This window comes from Homalodisca vitripennis, chromosome 4 (assembly GCF_021130785.1).
Source record: "Homalodisca vitripennis isolate AUS2020 chromosome 4, UT_GWSS_2.1, whole genome shotgun sequence".
NCBI classification, from domain to species: domain Eukaryota; kingdom Metazoa; phylum Arthropoda; class Insecta; order Hemiptera; family Cicadellidae; genus Homalodisca; species Homalodisca vitripennis.
Window position 1 is genome coordinate 75953126 of NC_060210.1, and position 22663 is coordinate 75975788.

The window sequence follows — 22663 nt, forward strand, 5'->3', positions numbered from 1 at the left end:
ATTAAATATAGTTAAATTTTAACTTAATATTAAAATTAATGGATAAATAATTAATCATTTAATGGATAGTCACGTCACAATAAAATCATGCTCATTACTTTCATAATGCACCAAGTATGTGCCGTCTCTATAGTAAGTTTAGTTTGAATTAATTTTAAAAGATGGCATTTCTTATGTTCACTATCCTGTATATGTACAAACATATTCTGTTTTAATTTGTACTATTCTAATGTACTAATCACACTTTTAGAAAACATTTTTGCACATATTTACAAATATTTATTGTTTTTTCGTTGTCATGGACATACACTTGGGTAACACAGGTGCGAAATAAAGAGACTGTTGTTCTGCATTATTCTTCAATGAGTGACTGGTAAGGAGGCAATAATGTGATTGGTAATGGTGGTAGTTATTTGAGGAAGTTAGTTCTTCTGGTCTTCAACTTCTGTTTCTCTGATCAAGTTGTCTGTCATTTGATATTGATTTTATGTTTGCTTCTTATTATTTAGTGTATTAATATTAGTATTAATAGTGTATTATTTGTTGGTTTTAGAGATTATCTAAGCCTGGATCTATAATAATAGTGTATATCTTGATGGACTTGTTGTGGTGTATGGATTTTATAAGTTTTAGCTCTTAATCGTTTTATTGTTTGTGATTTTAATATAATGTTGAAACAACAGATTCGATAGAGAAGTTTGTTAACCATGATGCTCAAATATTAAAACAAATAGAGAATGTGGCATTCAGTTAAATAAATATGATTGTTAACAGGAACCACATATTACAATAAACTGGATTAGATACAACCACTATCTAAATTTTAGACAAAACTCAACCCGAAGCATCTCCAATATTTCTCTTTCATGTCTAGAATGCTGTATACAACAAATTTACTTTACAAATTTAATCATTTAAATTCACTATAACACATTTTCTGATCATTACACTGGTTATTAATTAATAACAATATAGGAGTTTTATTATATATTCTGGATGTTTAACATATTTCTCACCAAACATAATAGAATATGCTGATACAATAGCTAATACCAGAATGTCCTAAAAATCTAATAAATACAGTTTAAAGACACCTATTTAAAAATGTTATCTCCTTTAACCAGAACTGTTTATTCTAAAAATACATAGCATAGGTTATATTACAAACTGCAACCTAATGTAAACATATGTTTCTATATATTTGTTTTAGAAAAATATTTGTTAGTTATATACTTTACACATTACCCTAAAGATAATAAGCTTTAACTGTCTTTTGTTGTGCATGAGGAAATGAGGACTAATAGTTGCATTTAAAATAATGTTTAATTTGGTTATCTATGGAGTATTGGAAAATGTAGTTTGAATTTATGTGTTTTCTTATTTCAAAATGAAAATATGTTTTGCTTTTGTTATAATAAAATGCTAAAAACAATCTTCAAACAATAAAAAATATACTTGAAAGATGAAGAAGAAATTCTCTTGATGTATGTGTTAACATATTTCTTCAAAAAAAGACATATTATAGTGCTGGAGTTTCGTATAGGAACATATAAATAGTGTCAAGTTGTGTGGAACGTATACACTCAAGGGTTCATGCATCAATAGTCAACTAGCTGTACTCATTGCCGTTTGCCAGTTGATGGTTGGTTATCGCATGCAGGCTCATTGTTACCTGTATACTTTAGTTGAGCTTTTAATAATAAAATTAGTGTTTGGTTTATTTAAGTGCATGTTAAGATATGACTAGTTGTGATATCTGATTTAAATGCATATCATAGTGTTTTGGTTTGGTTGGTTTATTTTAACCTATGTTGTAGTTATGTGTTAGATTAATTATCCATCTGAGGATATCAACAGACCGTAGATCTTCACAGATCTCTTGTTACTGGGTTAGTGGCAAAGGTGAAAAATTATCTTATTACCTTCATAGCTGTAGTATGTGATGTTAACCTTTGTAGTGGCACTCTGGGGATAAATGGATTATGGTTAATATATTTTAAGTATACTAGAAGTTTTTTTTTTAGAACAAATATTTTCTAGTTTGAAAACATATATGTTTAAATTACCCCCAAATAATTTAATGAAATAAAGATTGAGACAGATTGAAGATAAATATAGAATAATAAAATATTACTTCCTGTGTGCTATGCTATGAGAATTGTGATAATTTGAAATGGAAAGAATATTGTTGCAGAAGTGAAGATCTGATTGTATTAGATTGTGAACAGTTGTTCCTGTTGTATTGACAACAAAACTTAAAGCTAACATGGCTTATGGTATTAGTTTATTTATGTTAGTAGTTTTGAGCTGTGAGATGAATTTAAGTTGTATCTGTAGTCTATGAGGTAAGGGCCAATTTGCACACTATAAGCACCTCCTTTTTTTTAATCAATAGAGGAATTTTTCCTAAGAACGAAATGAATCGTAAGCTCCATTAATTTTAGTTGAGGTCAAAATGGAAGGTTATAAAAAGAATTTTCCCTCAGACTATATTTTTCTAGCTTGAAATACCTAAAACTGACCACCAGACACATAAATAATAACTATATCACCTTCATCATTGTCAGACAACTAGATAAGAAACTGAAAGTTATGTTTGGAATGGGCAAGAAAGACAGATAAAAGGTTCCTATTTCATAATGCCCCAAATGAATATAAGAAAAAATCAGAAAAAAAGAAGAACCTGGAGAAACCTCTGTGAAGCTTAAAAAACTCTCCAAGCTGACCACTCAAACCCTCTGGGGTGTTTAATAGAGGCTAATGGCAGCCTAACGGTGACTAAGAAGGAGACATTGGAATTGATGTTGGAGATACACTTCACAGGTGAACTCTTTACTCGAGATGAGAATTTCTATTCTCTGACAGGGGAGAGATCCGCTCGAGAGGTTGTAAAGTCCAAACAACAATCAAAAATAATTTTTACAGCAGAAAGGATTAAATGGGCAATAAGCCCTTCTACAAGAAGGGTTGGATATTCTCGAGATGTGGTATTGATGGTCAGATATGTGACTGGATAAGGGACCTGCTCACGGATAGAGTGATTACTACCACTCTTATGGGAGCAAGCATCAATACAAGGACTCCAAGGGGCTGTCTCCATGGTCCTTTATTCCCTACTGTGGAACATAGTTCGGATGAACTGCTAACATCCTTGAACAGTGTTTTAGCATAAGGTAAGCAGATGACATTGTGATTCTTGTGAGTGGCAAGTTCAACACAAAAACAGTTACGGAACTGACCAACGCAGCTCTGAACATGATGGGAAACTGCTGTGATGGGATGGACCTTAGTTTCAACTCCACCAAGGCTGTCATGGTTGCCTTATGAGAAGGAATCAATTGGAGAGTATAGGTCCATTCCTATTGAAAGGCTCTTCCATCAAGATAAAGCCTGAGGTAAAGTATCTAGGCGTTCTTGATAGGGTTCTGAACTGGGGACCCCATCTGGAAAGGGTTGTTGCCAGAGGGAAATGATCCTTGATGCCATGCAGACGTGTGATAGGTGGGTCTTGGGGACTTGAGCCGAGGCTTTTGTATTGGCTTCGTGTCTCCTTGGTTAGACCTGCGCTAATGTTTGAGGCTGTCATCTGGTGGCCTAAAACAGAGGCCAGGATGGTGGTAGCTAGTTTGGCTAGTATCCACAGAATGCCTTGCCTTGCTATCACTGGTGCCTTTCCATGTGTGCCAGGCGCAGTTCTAAACTGCTGTCTCAACCTCAGCCCCCTGAACATTTTCATTTGGGTTTCGGTCAGGAAGAGTGCCTACTGTTCAGCAGGTGGGGCTTTGGTCGGCCACAGGCTGTAACAGATGGCAGAATTAGCAAACTGATACAGTGGAATGCTTTGCTCATGATCTATGATCAAATGCCTCAAAGATTTTCCTTTAAAAAACCTTTATAGTTGTGATATTTTCTAGGAAGGCTTGGTCAGAGGTAAAGAAACCTCTTCCACCATCGGAGCTTGGATGGTTTCAGATGGTTCTAAAACTAAAGTGGTACAGACAATGGGATGTTGGGAGTGAGACCATGCAAGGAGTGGAATAACAAATATAATTAAATTTATATTACAACCGTAGTTATGATCTCAATTAATTGTATAAGTCAGAATTATACTACAGTAACTTTGTTTCTTCTTGCAGGGTTGGTTCCTGTTTCCCTTTCAAAACTCGTAGCTATTCAGCAAACAATAAAACTCGTTTGATGATATACAAAAAAGAGACATTGCAAGCAATTTGTCGGAAACTTATCCTCTGTCATGGAGAAAATGACAGATACTTACTGATTAATCCTGATGGTATTCATTTTCGGTAAGTTAAAAGAAAATGAGTGATTATACAATAGTTAATTAGTCTTAGTGCTGTTTCCGGGTATTTCGGAGGCTTCGCTTTTAACATGGGACTAAAGTTTAAAACCACATTATAAATAAGTATTTGAGACAAATTTAAATGTTTCACTTCTGAAACGTATATTTTATTTTATCAATGCTAATGAGTTATTAAAAGTATGAATATATTTTAACACTAATTTATTTATATTCAGTAGAGATTTTCTCACAAGAAACTCCGTACTAAATAGATTGTATAAGAATCTCATAAGACATTTTCATCAGAAGCATAAAAATAGCTTTTTTTTTAAATCTTTGTTGGTGTAAAGAATCCATCATGTTAAAGTATTAGAAAATTACAAAGGTATTCAGGGATTCTTTGTTTACAAAGTCTTAGAAGTTTCATGGCATCAAATTACAATAAAAGTATGTCAAATTCTTGCTTTACAAAGTCAAGGCTTAGGACTCTTGAATGGTATAAACTGGTCTCCATCAGCCAGTTGTGCAGTCATCTTCGAAGCTCACTTCCTTATAGGCTTTTCATGTTATCTGGTAGTGAGTTGTAAATTTTTAACCCAACGTAAGATGGTTTTTGCTGTATCAGTTGCTCTTCAGGTATTGTAAGTATGGATATCCTCACCTCTTGGCAGGTCCAGCTGGCCTATGTGCTTATCCACTGCAAGAGTTATATAAACCTCTTTACAGCTTTCCATCGAGACAAAACCGGCAATTGCTCTTATAGCTTTTTTTTGGAGAACAAGTATTCTGTTTTTATCAGGAGGGTTCACTTCTGACTGGTTCATACCTACCAGTTGAACTCAACACTGGGCCCAACAAAAACCAATGTGTCACTTGAATCTGGGAAACTTTACGGATGTTCAGGATCAGCACATCACTAACCGCAATTGTCGAGATTCTGGAGTGCAAAGGCAAAGGTAATTCAAAAGGTCTAGTCTACTGTAGGAGATGACTGTTGGTGTTGGTGGGGTTCCCTAAGAGTCAAAGGTTTTTGCTAGCGTATACATAAGAGCATGCAACCCCTTGCCTGCTTTGACTGGAGACTTTTTCCGAGGGGACAACGGGAAATTCTGATCGCTCCACCGACGGGTCAGTCCGGACCACAAGATATCCTGCTTGCCACCCTCAATATGTAACTGATAATGGCTTGGATTTAATAATACTGTTTCTACCAACATTTGTTATCTGTACTTCTACACTTTGACTGTATCCCTGTAAATATCTGGATATCCAATATCTTTTTCTACCTTACCTTAGGATCCCAAAGTTGCCACTTTGTCTAAAATCAAATTATATCCTAAACCGTCAAAGGCCTTGTTGTAATAGGTGAAACATGATTGTTTTCTTATAATTCATCCATAATAAATTCAATCAAGCTTGTGATGGTACTAACAGTTGATCTTCTTTTAAGAAGTCCATGCCGGTTCTTATTTAAAAGATTGTGAATCTCAAGATGTTCTTATTTCTGGTTTTTTTCTATTATTTTAGAAGATAAGTAGATAAGAGTGATATAGGGTGATAGTTTTTTGGAACTATACTTGAACCTTTTTTTTAATAGATTTTAGATACTTGTTAGAAAGACTGATAGAAACTGCTTTGCACAGTGTTTTACTGCTTTAGCTGGGAATTTGTTCAATTCAAAAGATAGCTTTGGTTTGAGCGGGTTGTGTGGAACTAGTTATTAAATTGGTTAAGTGAGATATGATTATATTTTGCAGCTGGTTTTGATTTTCCTGCGAACTTGTTTCTGCTATTTCTAAAAAATAATTGTTGAGATGATCAGCAATGAGCTCTGATCATCTTCCTTCTTACCATTCATCTCCAAGCATAGAAAAGTACCCTGTGTTAGTTTACTGCTCCTTTCTGAATTTGTAACGTTCCATAGAGCTCTTGATTTGTTGTCAGAATTAGTTGTATGTTCTTCAGTTATGTTGCGTTTGAGATTTCTGAGTTTAGCATCATATTTTTTCTTTATCTCTATCTGTTCTTATTTGTCGTTGGTACCACCTGTTATCTCATATTTGTGAAAAACTTTAAGATATTATTTTTTTTAGTTTTCTGGCTTCATCATCAAAGGGTACCTTGAGTTTCAATCCAGCTTTAAATCTGCTTCTTTTCTTTGGGCATGCGTAGCCTAGTGCTCTCGTCACAGTTGTTAAAAACTTTTGAGAGGCTTCTTCAGCATCACTAATATTCTGTACATAGCACCAATCCTCTTCAGCTAGGACACCCCTTAAGCAGTTAAGATTTTGTTGACAGTAATTCCTTCTAAGAGAACTTAACTGTATTTTACTTTTTCCATTATTTGGCATATACTGCATGCTTCACATGTATGTTCTGACATTTCAGCTTCAATGATTGTAAAATTATTAGTGTCTTGTGGAATATTTGTACAAAAGCAGTCTATGGAGGTCTTTGAATTAGAGGTTAGTCGAGTAGATGGGAGATGAAGTCTTCTAATACCATTTTGTCTTAAAAAAATGCATTGTCCGAGTTCAAAGTTAGGTTGCTAATGTTAACAACACCTATTATCACAAAGGATTTGGATTCAGCTTGCACAGAGTTGAGAATATTATACCTAATGTCTATAGCTTGTTTTACTAGTCCACCAGGTGGTTGATAGATACTAAGCACATATAAAGAGTAACTATTTGTGCTGAATCTTCCTAGAGCAGCTTCGGACACCATTTACACACAGTGATAAGCATTTAGGGATGTGTTTTTCATGACACATTAACTTGTTCTGCCTTAATGTGTGATGGGGATTTAATATACATTGTGACTCCTCCCAGTTGATGGTCTCCTCTGCTGTAGTCAGTGACCAATGTGTAGCCATAAGTTTTTAGGAGATGTTCTCATAAAATAGTTTAGCTTTTCTAGTTTTTTTGCAAACCTCATATGTTCTGGTGAAGGATTTTGACAGTTTGGAGGTAACTTTGTTTTCATATTGGTATTTATGAAGATTCTGTTTTTGTGTGTGGTTTCTGCCTCGTCTTCTTGAGGTGCGCAGGGTCTAAAACAGAATTTTGGGGTAAAGTGATAAAATTATTGTCATTATTGTTATTATTGTTTATTATTGTCATCTTTGTTAACAGGAACAATATTGTTCAAAAGTATGGTTTATATATCACTGTGGTTGTGAAATGCATTTTATAATTGAGTAGTGTAGAAGTCTATGTTTTATAAATTCTCTAACGATTTGTTTGCATCTTGTATTTTTAGTATTTATTGGTGGCTGTGGTTTTCTGTAGAAAAACTGAGTACAATATCACTAACTCAACTGTTCCAGTCCAAAGTCAGACTCAGTCTGATAGCTGTTGCAAAGTTGTTGATGTTGGAACAGCCTAATTAGCAAGCAGGCAGCAAAATCGTATATCATTCCCTTAAAGTTGTAGTACAAAAATGAGGAGAGATGAACAGGACAAGTCAGTTTGGTGACATGAGCGCACTAAACTGCTAATGAGCTGCACTATACATGCCTAGCGGAGAATCATGTACTATGTAAATCCCGTACCTGGTAGAGCTACTCTAGATTCTTTTGAGTACCTCTTATATACCTGTATTTTATCCTATATAACATGGGCTTATGAACACAATAACTCACTAAACTTGATATTGATTACACATGCCTTGAATAAATCCACTAGCCAGTCTCAATCAGTAAAAAGTTTTAAAATCGCTGTGGTTCTCATTTGTGCAAAATGTTTATACTAACTATTTCTCAACATTAACTATAACCAATTTCAAACAACTTTTATATTTACTTATTTTTGTTATATTTCGTAAGGTTTCATTCAATACAGCTGTTTTTCAAAGTTTCAAAAATAAATTATTGTACTCAGTTAAGCATGATAGGGATAAATATAAAAGGCTTTTACAGTTCTCCAACATTCATACAACATTTGTATGACCCCAATAATGTTGTGGCTCAATTTAGAACAAAGTAGGTATTAAAAACTCTGTAAAGAAATCACTTATATACTTACGAGTATAATAATTTAGATTTATAAAGTTTTAATATAATTGAGTTTTACTTTTTTTGAAAATTATATATAACTGCACCAATTATAAAGGAGTCGTTATCCCATCAACCTTGTATTTTCATATTACCATTTCATTTTCTATAATATTTTTTTATTCTTTGAAACAAATTTCATGTAGCTTTTATAATAATCTTTGAATATGGTAGGTTTTATGCCAATTTTGGATGACATTAATGATATAATCATAGTAAATGAGTCAAATGTTGCATTGCTATTGATACCAAAAGAAAATAATACACTTCAATTATATACAGAAAAGTATTTTAGATTTAATATTCTTTAAGTGATTTACTTTGGTGTATTAGTCAATTTAAATTTTTTTCAGATCGCCTGAAGAAAGCCTCTCCATTTTTGATGATTGCTCAAAGGAAAGCAAAGAAAGTTTTTCAAATGTTAAGAAACAAGAAGGAAAAATTGACACATTAACTACACAGACGTCTGATTTTGAAAGTAAAGAATTACCAAGTAAGTTTTCAGTTTTAAGTTTAAGTGGTGATAAAAACTGGGTTTCTTAAGTACTTTATGCACTTAACTATATAATAATCAATTTACAATAGTTTTGTTGATTTTTAGTAGTTGTATCCTTTGTAGTCTTAGTTTAGGTGGCTGATAATAATTACTATTACACACACACACACACACATATACAGTGTCATTGAAAAATAATGCCTAGATTTAATAAAATTATAACATCAAAACCTTTCATGTTAAATGAGTAATTCTTTCACTGGACGATAACTGGTGAACGCAAGTTTTGTTTTTAGTTCGTCTGATTGTGTTTCCCTGTCTTTGTGATGTGCAGACAAGCTGCGCAATCGTCAAGGTCAGCCGGCCACAGACGCGCCGCCGCTCAGTACGATGTTGACTGTGCAACAAAAAGCACAGTGCGTGATTTGGTACGCGGAGTCAAAGTCAATTGTCAGTGTACAGCGGCTCTTTCGGAGAACATATCCGGGTCAAACAGCACCTGATAACAAAGCTATCGTTCGATGGTTTAACCAGTTTAGGGAAACAGGGACCGTCTGCAAAAAATCTAGACCAGGCCGACCAAGAACATCAGAAGAGAATGTTGAGCGTATCCGGCAATCTTGTGTTAGGAGCCCAAAAAAATCTATTGCTCGACGAAGTCTTCAACTAAACATTCCAAAAACAACAATACAAAATGTACTGCACAAACGGCTAAGACTTCATGCGTATAAAATTCAGATAAAACAGCAAATAAAACCTACCGACCGCCCTAAACGAACTGAATTTGCAAGTTTTATGTTAAATGAAATTGATGATAATCCAAATTTTCTACAGAGAGTGTTGTTTAGTAATGAAGCTACGTTTCACATAAATGGATGTGTAAATCGTCACAATTGCCGTGTATGGGGATCGCAACAGCCAAACGAAATCCACGAGTATGTGCGTGATTCTCCAAAACTCAATGTGTGGTGCGCGTTATTTCATGACAAAGTTATTGGACCTTTCTTTTTTGTAGAAAAAACCATTACAGGCCTAGTTTACCTGGACATGCTTGAACTGTTTGTGTTCCCCCAATTAGACGATATCGAACAACAGACTGGACAGCGAATCATTTTTATGCAAGATGGGGCTCCACCTCACTACCATCGCGATGTACGCGCTGCACTAAACGCACGCTTCCCAAACGGTTGGATTGGTAGAGCAGCCCCCATTTCATGGCCTCCTAGAAGTCCTGATCTTGCCCCTTTGGATTTCTTTTTCTGGGGGTACATAAAAAATATAGTTTACGCAGAAAAGATTCGGGATTTGGACCATCTTCGGGAGCGAATTTCTTCCACAATCTTAACTGTTACGCCAGATATGATTGGACGCACGTGGCAGGAAGTTGACTACAGACTTGATATCTGCAGGGCAACGAACGGTGCTCACATTGAAACATACTAAGGTATGAAAAAAATTTATTTCTTTCCGCAAATTTTAAGACTACAACCTTTAAATTACCTTTAATAGTTTTTTTATGACAGTTATGTAAAATCTAGGCATTATTTTTCGATGACCCTGTATATATATATATATATATATATATATATATATATATATATATATATATATATAATATATATATATATATATATATTGTATGTGTGGCCATATAATGTAAACTTGGTCCAAACTTGTATTAATATCTTCTATTTCCCCTATATTTTCTTATGTAGGCAGGGGGTTTGATACAAATTAGATATTTCACTTAGTGTTTTGTTTACATAACTTTCCTATCCGTTTGCCATAATGGAAACTATATGCGATGTTAAACTTTTGTTTGGGGTTTTAAGTAATCGGGAGTTACTAACTGAAATATTAAATATTTTCCCCAAATCTATGTTTTGAGATCGTTTTATACACTTCAAGCATTACATTCAAAAATTAGCAAAGAATACCTAGTTTTAGGTATTAGAAAATCACAATAAAATTATCAAATAAATTTTTTTCTTTGGAAATAAACAAGTTTGAGAGCAGGCTGACTTTTTTAGTATTCCAACATGACACCAAATATAGGTAAAAAATAAACAAAAGACTATAATTTGATATTATAAGTACTAAATCAAATTTTATATTACTTTGTCATCATGTTTTCAATGTTTACCATGTTTTCAAATCTTTTTCCATTAATGGGAACCATTTTAATGTAAGACCTACTCAATGTAATGACCATTTGGGGTCCATTTTCTAGCAGGTCCAATTAGTTTAAAATACATTTACTAATATCCCAATTTTTCTGTTGTACATGTCACTGTGAACCAGTAAATTGTAATAAACTATTCAACCTAATAGTATTGTTGTAAAAAGAAAGTTATGCTAAGTAAAATTTGTATTTATTATTTATTTAATTTTTTATTTGTAAAATAAAGTCAAAATTAAAGACAAAAATTGGACAAAAGATTAAAATGAACTCAGAGTACCATATCACTAATTCTACTGTTCCAGTCCAAAGTCAGACTCAGTCGTTAGACAGCTGTTAAGCTGTTGCAAGGTTGTTGCTGTTGAAACAGCCTAGTTAGCGATGTCGGACTGAGATTGCCTATCGAAAAAAGATTAAAGTGAACTCAGAGTACAATATCGCTAATTCGACTGTTCCAGTCCAAAGTCGGACTCAGTCGTTAGACAGCTGTTAAGCTGTTGCAAGGTTGTTGCTGTTGGAACAGCCTAGTTAGCGATGTCGGACTGAGATTGCCTATCGAAAAAAGATTAAAGTGAACTCAGAGTACAATATCGCTAATTCGACTGTTCCAGTCCAAAGTCGGACTCAGTCGTTAGACAGCTGTTAAGCTGTTGCAAAGTTGTTGCTGTTGGAACAGCCAGGTTAGCGATGTCGGATGGTGCCCATTTTACAGATGAGATTTTATTTCCTTGAGTGATGGGTACAATTTCTAAAAAATTACCTTTTTTCAAAATCTATCTATGAAGCATAAATTTATTAATTGTGTATTCCTACTTATTTAAAATATAATTACTAATTAGATCCTAACATATTACAGTTAGTTCATATTTACAACACATACTAAAAGATATATTACAATTAGCATATTGTAACATTTATTACTCATATAACTATTTGCAGTACTTGAAATATTTTAAAACTGTTGAAAAGAGAAAAGCTGATAATTTGTGTCAATCTTGATTGTCAATCATGTCAATCTTGGTCGACTCTAAAAATCAATGTTCAGTTAGTGTACTGCATAATACATCATACTGAGACTTCTAAATGATGAGTCTGCAGGGTATTGTAAATTGTATTCAAAATCTAGCCAGATTTGGTTTCTACCAGTTATAAATTAAGTTTAAATGAACATAGTTAGCTTGTATTACTGTAGTAGTATTATTATATAATTCTCAAAATTATGTATGACTGCCATTTTAAAATCTCACAAGTTATAAGATTTTTTTTATAAACACAATAGGGAATATTAAATTGTCTCTGTTCTGCTCTCTCTATAGTTGAACTACAATTCCCTTTTTAAAACATTGTATGACCAGACACAATCTCAAATCCTTAAAAATATCAAAAAAGTTAGGACATGTACTAATTGTTTAAAATTGCCTAAACTTTTTAAATCTTCATCACAATTTGTGTATGTTGTGCAATACAACAAATAAAAATGTCCAAACGCAAACAGTTGCTATCGTAAGTCCCGTTTTCATTGTAAATTTTGAATGAAATATAAATTATAGCAGTTATAATCCTCATAATCCCTGATTATATTGCATAAGAATATAATATTACATCACATATGCATTTTTGAAATGTGAAGAATTTTTAGTCAACATCATGAGGATGATTGCAATAAACAAATTTCTGTGAAGTAGGCTATACTGTATAACAAAGAAAGAGAAACTTGTGTATACTTCTGCTCTAAGTAGCTTCTATTTTCTAGGGGTTCATAGGGTGTGTTTACATTGCTACTAGTTCATGTCTATAAGTAGCTTGAGAGCCACAACAGTGTGCAATTACATGTGGCTCGGTTTTATAATGCTCACACTTATTTTATATTCTTTCAGACATTCCAACCGCAAACAATCCAATTGAAATCAATACTATCAAGAATGAAATTAAAAATAAACCATGTGGAAAACCAAACGCCATACAAAAACATATTGTTACACTTTTGGATTTGTTTGACAAAAAGATCTCTCCAACTGTCATTGAAGATCTACCTCTTAACCTAGAAGAATTTTCTACATTTGTACTATTTGAACATTTTAAAGGTTCTGGACAATTAACATCAAGTCCTTCTCAAATTTTGCATCATAGTTTTCAAATGGTAGGACAAAAGAGACTTATGAAGTATCATTATCCTTCCCATAAAAATTTTCAAAAATCGAGTGCAAGGTAAGTTAAAGAATAGATTGTTATTCAATAATTGTAATAATATTGTAGTAATAATAATTATAATAATATTATAATAATTGTAATACTAATTGTTCATAACTTTTATATGAATATTGTAATTTCTGCATTCAAAATAAACTACACTAACAAAAGCTTGTGAATTACTCCTGCTACGCTACACAAATTTACGTAATTTTTATGTAATAGTCATCATTTTCTGATTTATAATAAACCATGTCAAATAATTACATAGCTCACTCCATCATTACTGTTTCATTTTTTTCTGAATTTTCTTATAAATTTATATAATCATTATTTTGAAGTAAATTTTTGTAAGTTTACAACATTATTATTAGAAGTTTATTTTTGACAATGGAAGGATTGTTTAGGAAGCTGGATTTTTCGGGACATTTGCCATCGTTCAGTGAAACAAAAAATCAGTAGCACTACGTTTCGAGATCTGCAATCTGATCTTTTCTTTAGGTAAATATCTAACCTAACACATAAAACACATAACCAACTAGGCTAAAACAAACGAGTCATACCAGAGCGTTGTGACACGCCTACGTCAGGAATCACAACCACCATGTTGTGTGTCAACTTCACTAACTCTAAAACATGAACTTAATAAAAAACTAAACACAACACTAATTATTAAAACTGAACTACAGAATACAGGTCACAATACGTATGCATTCGTCAATCAACCACCTACGATGATTGTCCGGAAAAATCCTGTTTCCTTTTCACTATTATTAGATTTATTTTCATAATGATTTAATGAAATTATAACAAAAATATTGTGTGGACAGACAGACAAAGAAGAAATTTTGCCAGCCCCTCTGAGTGATAGGCTTCACTGAAGCTCAGCCAATAAATAGGGTGTGATTTTTTCAATTTCAATTTTATTTCAAATCGTTTACAGGGTAACAGGCCTGTAAGTTCTTAAAATGTATCCATTGTTTATTCCATAATAAAAATTCTTTATTATTCTTTTATAATAAAATATTGTTTCCTTGCTCTTCAAGGCTGAGCAAGGGCTGAGTTTAAGAAGCTAATGTAAAAATTTGTTGAATTTATATTACAAAAATGATCTCTTTTAAAGCACCAGACAAATCACAAGCATCCAGTTATGTGAAATATTGGTAACACAAAAACATATTGTCCGTGCTTACTGTTCCATAATTTGTGGGAACTAATGAAAATTTTTCTTTTGGTCTATTAGACAAGTCAGTACTTGTTTATTCGTCCCCTTGACCACAAGATAACAGCCTAATGTAATGAATTATAAGTTTGAAAATCTGTGTAGGTAATATATTACATAGTGTTTATCATGTATCTATTACTGGATGAGGCACTTACATAACAACTTCTCCACTAGCATGTGATATATGAGGTTGAGCCTTTCACTTCCAATGCCCTATGCTATGACAAAATGTTAGACTGAGTTTATTATCATCTAGCAAGTTCCGCAGTTATCACGAGATAAGCAAATCAAGCAACGTCAAGCATGTGTGATTGCTAGTGACTTGCTCCTTACAAGCAGTCCAACTACCCCGCCATTGGTGGTGGTTCGGAAGTCACCTTTAAGCCGTTGGTCCCCAGGTTGTGTTAGAGAGGGCTTCTTAGCCCTAATTTCACCTGGTAAAATAAGACTTTATACTGTGAGATTGGATGGTGTTTTAAGTATAATGCTATATAAGTAAATTTCAATTTAGATGGGGGAGGTATTAATACATACAAAAAATAAAGAACAGAAAAAAGGGAAAGAAAAGGGTTCAAACATACCCAAAAGCTGCTTGGAGTACAGTCCATGCATTGTTACTGCACAGGATGCAAGTCCCGAGAACAAGTCACAAGTGCGAGAATCACAATCACACGTTACACCAGCACAGGCTAAAGTGGGATACTAACAAGAATGTCAATGTCAGCTCTCTCATCAGCACCGCATCTTGTCATTTGAAACTTTGGGCCTTGTCTTTTTCTATTAGTTTATTAAAGAAAACTCACAATTCTCCAATAATTTCTATATTTATCACGAGGCCTTTCGACATCGAAGATGCCATCATGATAAATATAGAAATTATTGGAGAATTGTGAGTTTTCTTTAATAAACTAATATAAAATTGATATTTCCAATAAGAAGAGCTCCTCCTACTTCATTGGGCCTTATGTTTTGGTCCTAGACTTTAATGTCATGGTGTGTGCACGAATTTTGTTTAATTGATACTATTATTTTTTACAAACAAACTTTAAACAAAGGACTTGGGAACACTAATTACACAACTGTAGGGGAGGTGTTAACTACATGTATTATATGATTAGCTAGATAGATACACAATAGTTTAACACATTGACTGTATCATACATCTTAGGTTGTGCTTGTTCATTACACTATTTGGGAACACTTATTACACAACTGTAGGGGAGGTGTTAACTACATGTATTATATGATTAGCTAGATAGATACACAATAGTTCAACACATTGACTGTATCATACATCTTAGGTTGTGCTTATTCATTACACTATTTGGGAACACTTATTACACAACTGTAGGGGAGATGTTAACTACATGTATTATATGATTAGCTAGATAGATACACAATAGTTTAACACATTGACTGTATCATACATCTTAGGTTGTGCTTGTTCATTACACTATTTGGGAACACTTATTACACAACTGTAGGGGAGGTGTTAACTACATGTATTATATGATTAGCTAGATAGATACACAATAGTTTAACACATTGACTGTATCATACATCTTAGGTTGTGCTTGTTCATTACACTATTTGGGAACACTTATTACACAACTGTAGGGGAGGTGTTAACTACATGTATTATATGATTAGCTAGATAGATACACAATAGTTTAACACATTGACTGTATCATACATCTTAGGTTGTGCTTGTTCATTACACTATTTGGGAACACTTATTACACAACTGTAGGGGAGGTGTTGACTACATGTATTATATGATTAGCTAGATAGATACACAATAGTTTAACACATTGACTGTATCATACATCTTAGGTTGTGCTTGTTCATTACACTATTTGGGAACACTCATTATAGAACCACAGTTGAGTGAACTAAATTGCACCAAGGGCTATCGTTAGTGGGATTATTATAAGTATAATATTAGTTTTTTCATGACTGTAAACAAAGTTACAAAGGTATTAATGGTTTTAATGTGCATTTACTTATTGTATAAATAATAAACCTTTGTGTTTTCATAGGTATTGTGAAATTCTTGTCAACAATAAATTGCTATCCTCAGGAGTTGGCAATGTAGAAAAAGCTGCAAAAAGAATCGCTGCTGAGAAGGGTTTGAAATCACTACGCAAGATATGCTGTACCATTAGGGTAAATTGTTTATTTATATTTTTAATGTAATTAAACAGTACAGGAAGGTTTCTTTACAAACTTCCTCCATAACTTTTGTAAATTGTATAAGAATGGTCTTTTACACATACTCGAAAATAACAATTGAATTATCAACATTACATCAAACTGTTAATACATGTGCACATTCTATTAATGTAAATTCAAACCTACATTATATATTATAAAACTATATTTATTCTTGCCTGAACTTTCTCTCCGTCCATTTCAACAGTTCTTTACCACGTCTCTCATGGGAATTGTGAGTCTGCGGAAGTGTATGTTTATCATTGTAATTGAGAATTCCAGTGCAAACGTACTGGAAAGTGTGTATGTGTGTACAATATATATATAATCGGTTTCACAACGTATGTGGTCGCCTTCCGATTCCCAACTTCCACTCTTTCCTATCATTCCAATCACCAGGTCCTAAGTTCCGTTCCTACATTGCCTTCGATATCCCCTGCTTCAATGTTTCTGTAGGGCGCCCCCTCTTTCGTCGTTCTGTTGGTAGCCATTCCATAAGAATTTTTGACAGACGTTCCTCATCCATTCGGTTTACGTGGCCGAACCATACTAACTGTTTCTGTCTAATTGCTTCAACAATACTTTCTTCTTGTTTCATCGTTCTTCTTATCTCCTCATTTCGCACTCTGTCTAATTTCGATTTCCACGCAGCTCTTCTCAGGAAATCCATTTCGGTGGACAATAGTTTATTTACCATTTTTCTGGAAATTTGCCATGTTTCACTACCGTAGGTCAATGTGCTTTTGACAATCGTGTCGTAAATATGCATTTTCGTTCTGTTTCTTACATCTTTCTGCCACAGGATGGAGTTAAGTGTTCCCGTAATTCTTCGTGCTCCGACTATCCTGTCATTGGTCATTTTTTCACACTTGCCATCTTGAGTGATTCTCGTGCCCAAGTATATGTACTCTTCACACCCACTAATTTTTTCTCCAGAGTTCAGTTGTAGGTCTTGTATTTGTCCTCCTATACATAAGTATTTGGTTTTCTTTATATTTACTGCTAGTCCCCACTTTTTATATTCCTCCAGCAACTTCCTCGTCATATACTCTAAATCTTCAGGGTCTTGAGCGAGTACCACCTGGTTGTCGGCATAATGCAGTGTATATAGCGTTCGATCACCCACTGAAATTCCCATTCCACTGCATTTCCGTCTCCATTTTGCTAATGCAGCATCGACGTATATGTTGAACAGTATTGGTGACATGCAGCAACCTTGTCGGAGTCCTTTGCTGACTGTAAAAGTGGAAGTTAGACTATTACCGATTTTCACTTGTGCAGTATTGTTAGTGTACATTTCTTTGACGGTTTTTATAATCGGTATACCGATCTGTGATTCGTCTAGTACCTTAAAAAGGATTTTGATTGGCACATTGTCATACGCTTTTGTTAAGTCTACGAATAGTAGATCAGTACTTCTTCCCGTGGCTAATCTTTTTTTGGCTATTTGCATCAGGCAGAAAGTATTATCGACCGTGGATCTGCCTGCTCGAAATCCGACTTGTTCTTCTAGTTGATACGGAGAGTAATCATGGGTTATCAACGATGTTATTATTCGCCCATACAATCTGCATAGTGTGCTGTTAACAGAGAGTCCCCTGTAATTTTCACAATAATTTTTTGGCCCTTTTTTATGTAGTGGTATTATCCAGCTATGCTTCCATTCCTTTGGGGTTTTGTGTTCGTCCAGGCACTTTCTAAAGAGTATTGTAATCATGATTTGTAGTTCTCTGGGTCCGTATTTGATTAATTCGGCCGGAATATTGCCAGGACCAGCTGCTTTTCTATTTTTTAGCTGTTTAATCGCCTTCGTAACTGTTGTTTCATCAAGTGCTACTTGTTCTCCCCCTATTGTATAAATATCTTCCTTCTCTAGTTGGCTTATGAATTCTGCTCGATTTTCACTTAGCATCTCTTGGAAGTATCGTTTTCATTCCTCGTTCTTTATTAGATTGAGTGTTAAGTTGGAGTTTATCTGTTTTCTCATATTCTTTAGGAGCCTCCTAGATTCTGTCGATTTTCTTCCTCCTAGGTAGGTATCCAATTCTTTACATTTTGTGTGTACAATATTTTATATAAACAAATTTCATTAGAAAGGGTCCAGCTGTTTAGAAGCTGTTTATAAATTATTGTTTTGATTTTGGAATGTTTTACATTGGATCCAGTAGACTGCGCTATGACACTTAATACAAAGTGAACTGATACTTAACAGCTGTTAACACTTTCATCTGGAGTTCATCAAAGAGGCAAACACATTTGTTTACATTCAAATTTTAGAAAATTTCAAATTATTGTAAAGTGCTTTAATAGTAGTGTAATGCAGATTGCAATGACGAAGTTATTATATAATTATAAATTTAGATTGCACCAATGGTCAATAAACCATTTAATGCAATGGAAATACTATTTAAACACTGTTATGCATGGCTTAATTTTACAAAGTTATGAATGTTTGCACATAAGTTAATTGAATCTGGTTAGATTGAAAATAAAAGAGCTGAAAGAAGATGCTTTATGATCAAAGTTCATTTTTGTAGGTATATAGGTTCTTTATCATGACACCATGCAAAACCTACTATGGTAATAGAATATCTTAGACAGAAATTGAATTTAAACAGATAGAATTTGATTATTTTTAACAAAAATTAGTTTATTGAGACTTATCCATATAAAAGAAGTGTCCTGAATTACTTATCATTACCTAGCAAAACCATAAAAGATAGAGGCATGAAATTTGATACATAGCTTCATATTGCACCCTAGAGGCTCATAAAGGAGTGAATTTTCTGTACAACATCAGGGTTGGTAGTCATGAAAATTTCCATAAGAAATGCATTTCAGCAAAGACATTTTATTTATTAAAAGAACCTGTCAAAAAGTAATCAACTATATATAAGTTATATTGATACCAAAAATCATAACATGAACCCATAAAAATCATTTTTGGACACACGAAAAAGATGGTGCCTCGCTGCTCGATCGAATCACTATAGGAGACGAGACTTTTGTAATACACCTGAATTACAAAACCACATTACAGTCTATGGAGTAGGGGCACACACACTCCCATAAAAAAATCAAGGAAATGCATGCAAAAATTGTTGGTACGGAAGATAATGGCAACAGTCTTTTGGGACAGGAGGGGGAGTTCTTCTAGCTGATTTCTTAGAACATGGTACAACCATAAATTTCGCAAAATATTGTGAAACATTGTAAAAGTTAAAAAGAGCAATACAAAACAAGCGCAAAGGAAATTTTGTTTTTGCACAACAACGCCTGACCGCACACAGCAAATCAGCCTCGAGAAGTCCTGAATGCTTTTAATTGGGAGGCATTTCCATATCCGCCTTATAGTCTGGATCTTGCACCCAGAAACTACTACCTGTTTCCAGCAATGAAGATCTGTTTTGCGACGCAACTCTTTGATGACAACTTGGAACTGCAGAAGGGTGTGACTACCTGGTTGAAGTCTATAATAACGCTGGAATTTCAAAACTAGTTCACCACTATTATAAGTGCCTAAATTTGTATATTGTTTATGTTGAAAAATAGTATTTTAGTGTCACTTTAAAATGTATACAATTTTTTTCTTGTACTTTGTTTTTTGTTTATATCAAAACGTTATGTACTTCTGGATCGCCCTTGTCATTAAGCGATATTGTATTTATTGAAATAGTTAGAACTTAAAATTGACAACATGACACAAGGCATAAGAGGTTTACTTCTCATTTTTTTTACACAGAGTCTACATCAGGATTCATAATAAATAATATTAATAAAATTATTGTCTAATAGAGATAATGTTACAATTAGAGATATGAGAATAGTCCATTATGTACCTCATTCTACTGTTTCCATTATTAGAGGTACTGTTTCCATTTTTTTAAATACTCATCCAAGGAGTAAAATGCGTGGCCTGTAAGGTATTGTTTTACCTTTTAAAGAAATAAGTTATTAAAAGCTACATTAGTTGTCAATTTATACAGGGTATCCCATAAGTAACATGACAAATTTCTCTTTAAGGTCATGAAAACATCAGTTTCACTTTATTTCCGTCCTTAAGTAGAAAATTGTATGAAATCTTTTGCTAGCCGTACATAGCTCGCTAACAAAGTGTTTCTGGACATATATTTATATGAGATTTTCTCATTATTTTGATGAGAGGAAACCACTTGAGAAGTTTCTCATGTTACTTGTAGGATACGCTGTATATTTTGAAGATTTTTTCACATGCCATATAATAAGTCGATTGTTCCACTTCACTAGAAGAATGGACAAGTTATGAAACAAAATTACATCTTGTTTTATAGGAGCTCCACACAAGTAAACCCATAGTTCATAACATTCTGAAAGTTGGAAAAATATACTGTTCTCTTGATGTCTAATAATAGACAATTGACCAAAATCCTAAGTGTAAAGCAAACTGAGTTCAATTTTTTTACAAGTATCAGGTGTGGGAAGAAAAGCTATAGTTTTGAATCAACAAAAAGTCCAAGAATCGTGGAAAACTCCACAGAAGCATTGTTCCCCACAATAGGTTGATTAAACTTACTAAAATTAACTAATATAGATAATTAGCAATTAGATCATTCTTTCTTCTGGGGTTAATATCAGAGTATTTGATTAAATTTAGTAAATGACCCAAGGGAAAAGAATACTTAAAAATATAAGCAAGTTGTGTAGCTATACATGTGAGATTGGTTTAACCAAAAACATTGGAATTTCATTCCAACCAGCTGATTTTTTTTGTTTTTAACTGGTGAATTAACATTCATTACTTCATTAGGCACCTCTGGGGCCAAGAAGAGGGTCTCACAATACTTTAAAGAACCATGCATTACTCCTACAGGGTCTGGGCTTAGACTAAGTCTGTTTTGAACATAAATAAGTGGTCATTCATCAACTTTGATGCCTCACAACCCACTCTGATCACACCAACATCATCTTAAATGATTTTGTACCATAATAATATACAATTTTGATTTGATAATAAGCTATTAATAAGAGTATGGCCTTATCAAATGATTGTTTTATATAATGTTAATAACAGCAGCCCTTCAACAGTTAGAAGCCCCTTCCCTTCCAGGAACACCACTGATTTCTCAATAACTCTAATCTCCCTGAATACTTCTACTAGAATTTTGTGCTGTAAGAAGTTTAAAAATACACATTTGGTCACTCACAGTACATGCACCTGGTTTTAGGAAAAATGTACCTACTTGCAAAGTCCAGGGTGGTGTGATGATTCAGTTAGGATCGTAAATCTTGAAGATGGGGGAATCAGCAGAGACGTGGAACAAGTCATAGAGGATTGGGATGATTTGACTGAGCAGGAGAAACAAAAACAAGATTCCACAGTCCAGTGAGTAATAATGTAAATAATCTTTGTAAGATGTCATCTGTTACTGCTTTGTGCACCAACAGAATGAAACAACCAATACCAGTATTTCATGTTATATAAAAATGATGTACTTTACATACAGTACATGTTTTTTGTAGACTTATCCATAATATGTGTGTGTAAAAATTCATTCATAAAATAAGTAACCAATTTCTTTATCAATAATATGAAAAACCATAATTGGTAACAATTTTACATTTTATTAAAATACGAGGTCTGTTCAAAAAGTATCCGACCTGTGTTTATTTCTTTGCACCCGAGCGACCTCTGCTGGGTATAAGATTAACTAGTAGTCCTTCACAAACTACCTGAATGCCAAAGCCCGGTCAATGATCATTTTCCCCCTGCATTTATTCCATACAGTACCAATTTTTATAATAGTTTGGATTTAGGTTCTGCTTGTCCTCTATTTCAAAGTCTACTCTCTTCCGGGGATTGCTTTTCTCCTGGGGGAGGATGCCACTCCTCAGGGGCAAGCAATTTTTCATTGAAAATAAGTGCAGAAATCAATAAATTGGCTAATTCTAAGTAACTTTTATTCTATGATGTTTTTTTCTAAAAGTCAATACTTTTCGACGTATTCGCAAGTGACATTGTCGGTTTTCAG

The 22663-nt window shown here is 33.7% G+C and overlaps 1 protein-coding gene across 4 annotated transcripts in view; it reads left to right on the plus strand.

The window, feature by feature from the left end:
* Window positions 1–22663, plus strand: part of LOC124359544 — a 116414-nt gene that overhangs the window by 53347 nt on the left and 40404 nt on the right. For all 4 annotated transcript variants that reach the window (XM_046812367.1, XM_046812369.1, XM_046812370.1 and 1 more), the window contains exons 7-11: window positions 4137–4304; window positions 8708–8847; window positions 12907–13237; window positions 16484–16610; window positions 21860–22017. In XM_046812367.1, coding sequence (XP_046668323.1) covers window positions 4137–4304; window positions 8708–8847; window positions 12907–13237; window positions 16484–16610; window positions 21860–22017 — 924 coding nt within the window. The remainder of the gene's footprint in view (window positions 1–4136; window positions 4305–8707; window positions 8848–12906; window positions 13238–16483; window positions 16611–21859; window positions 22018–22663) is intronic.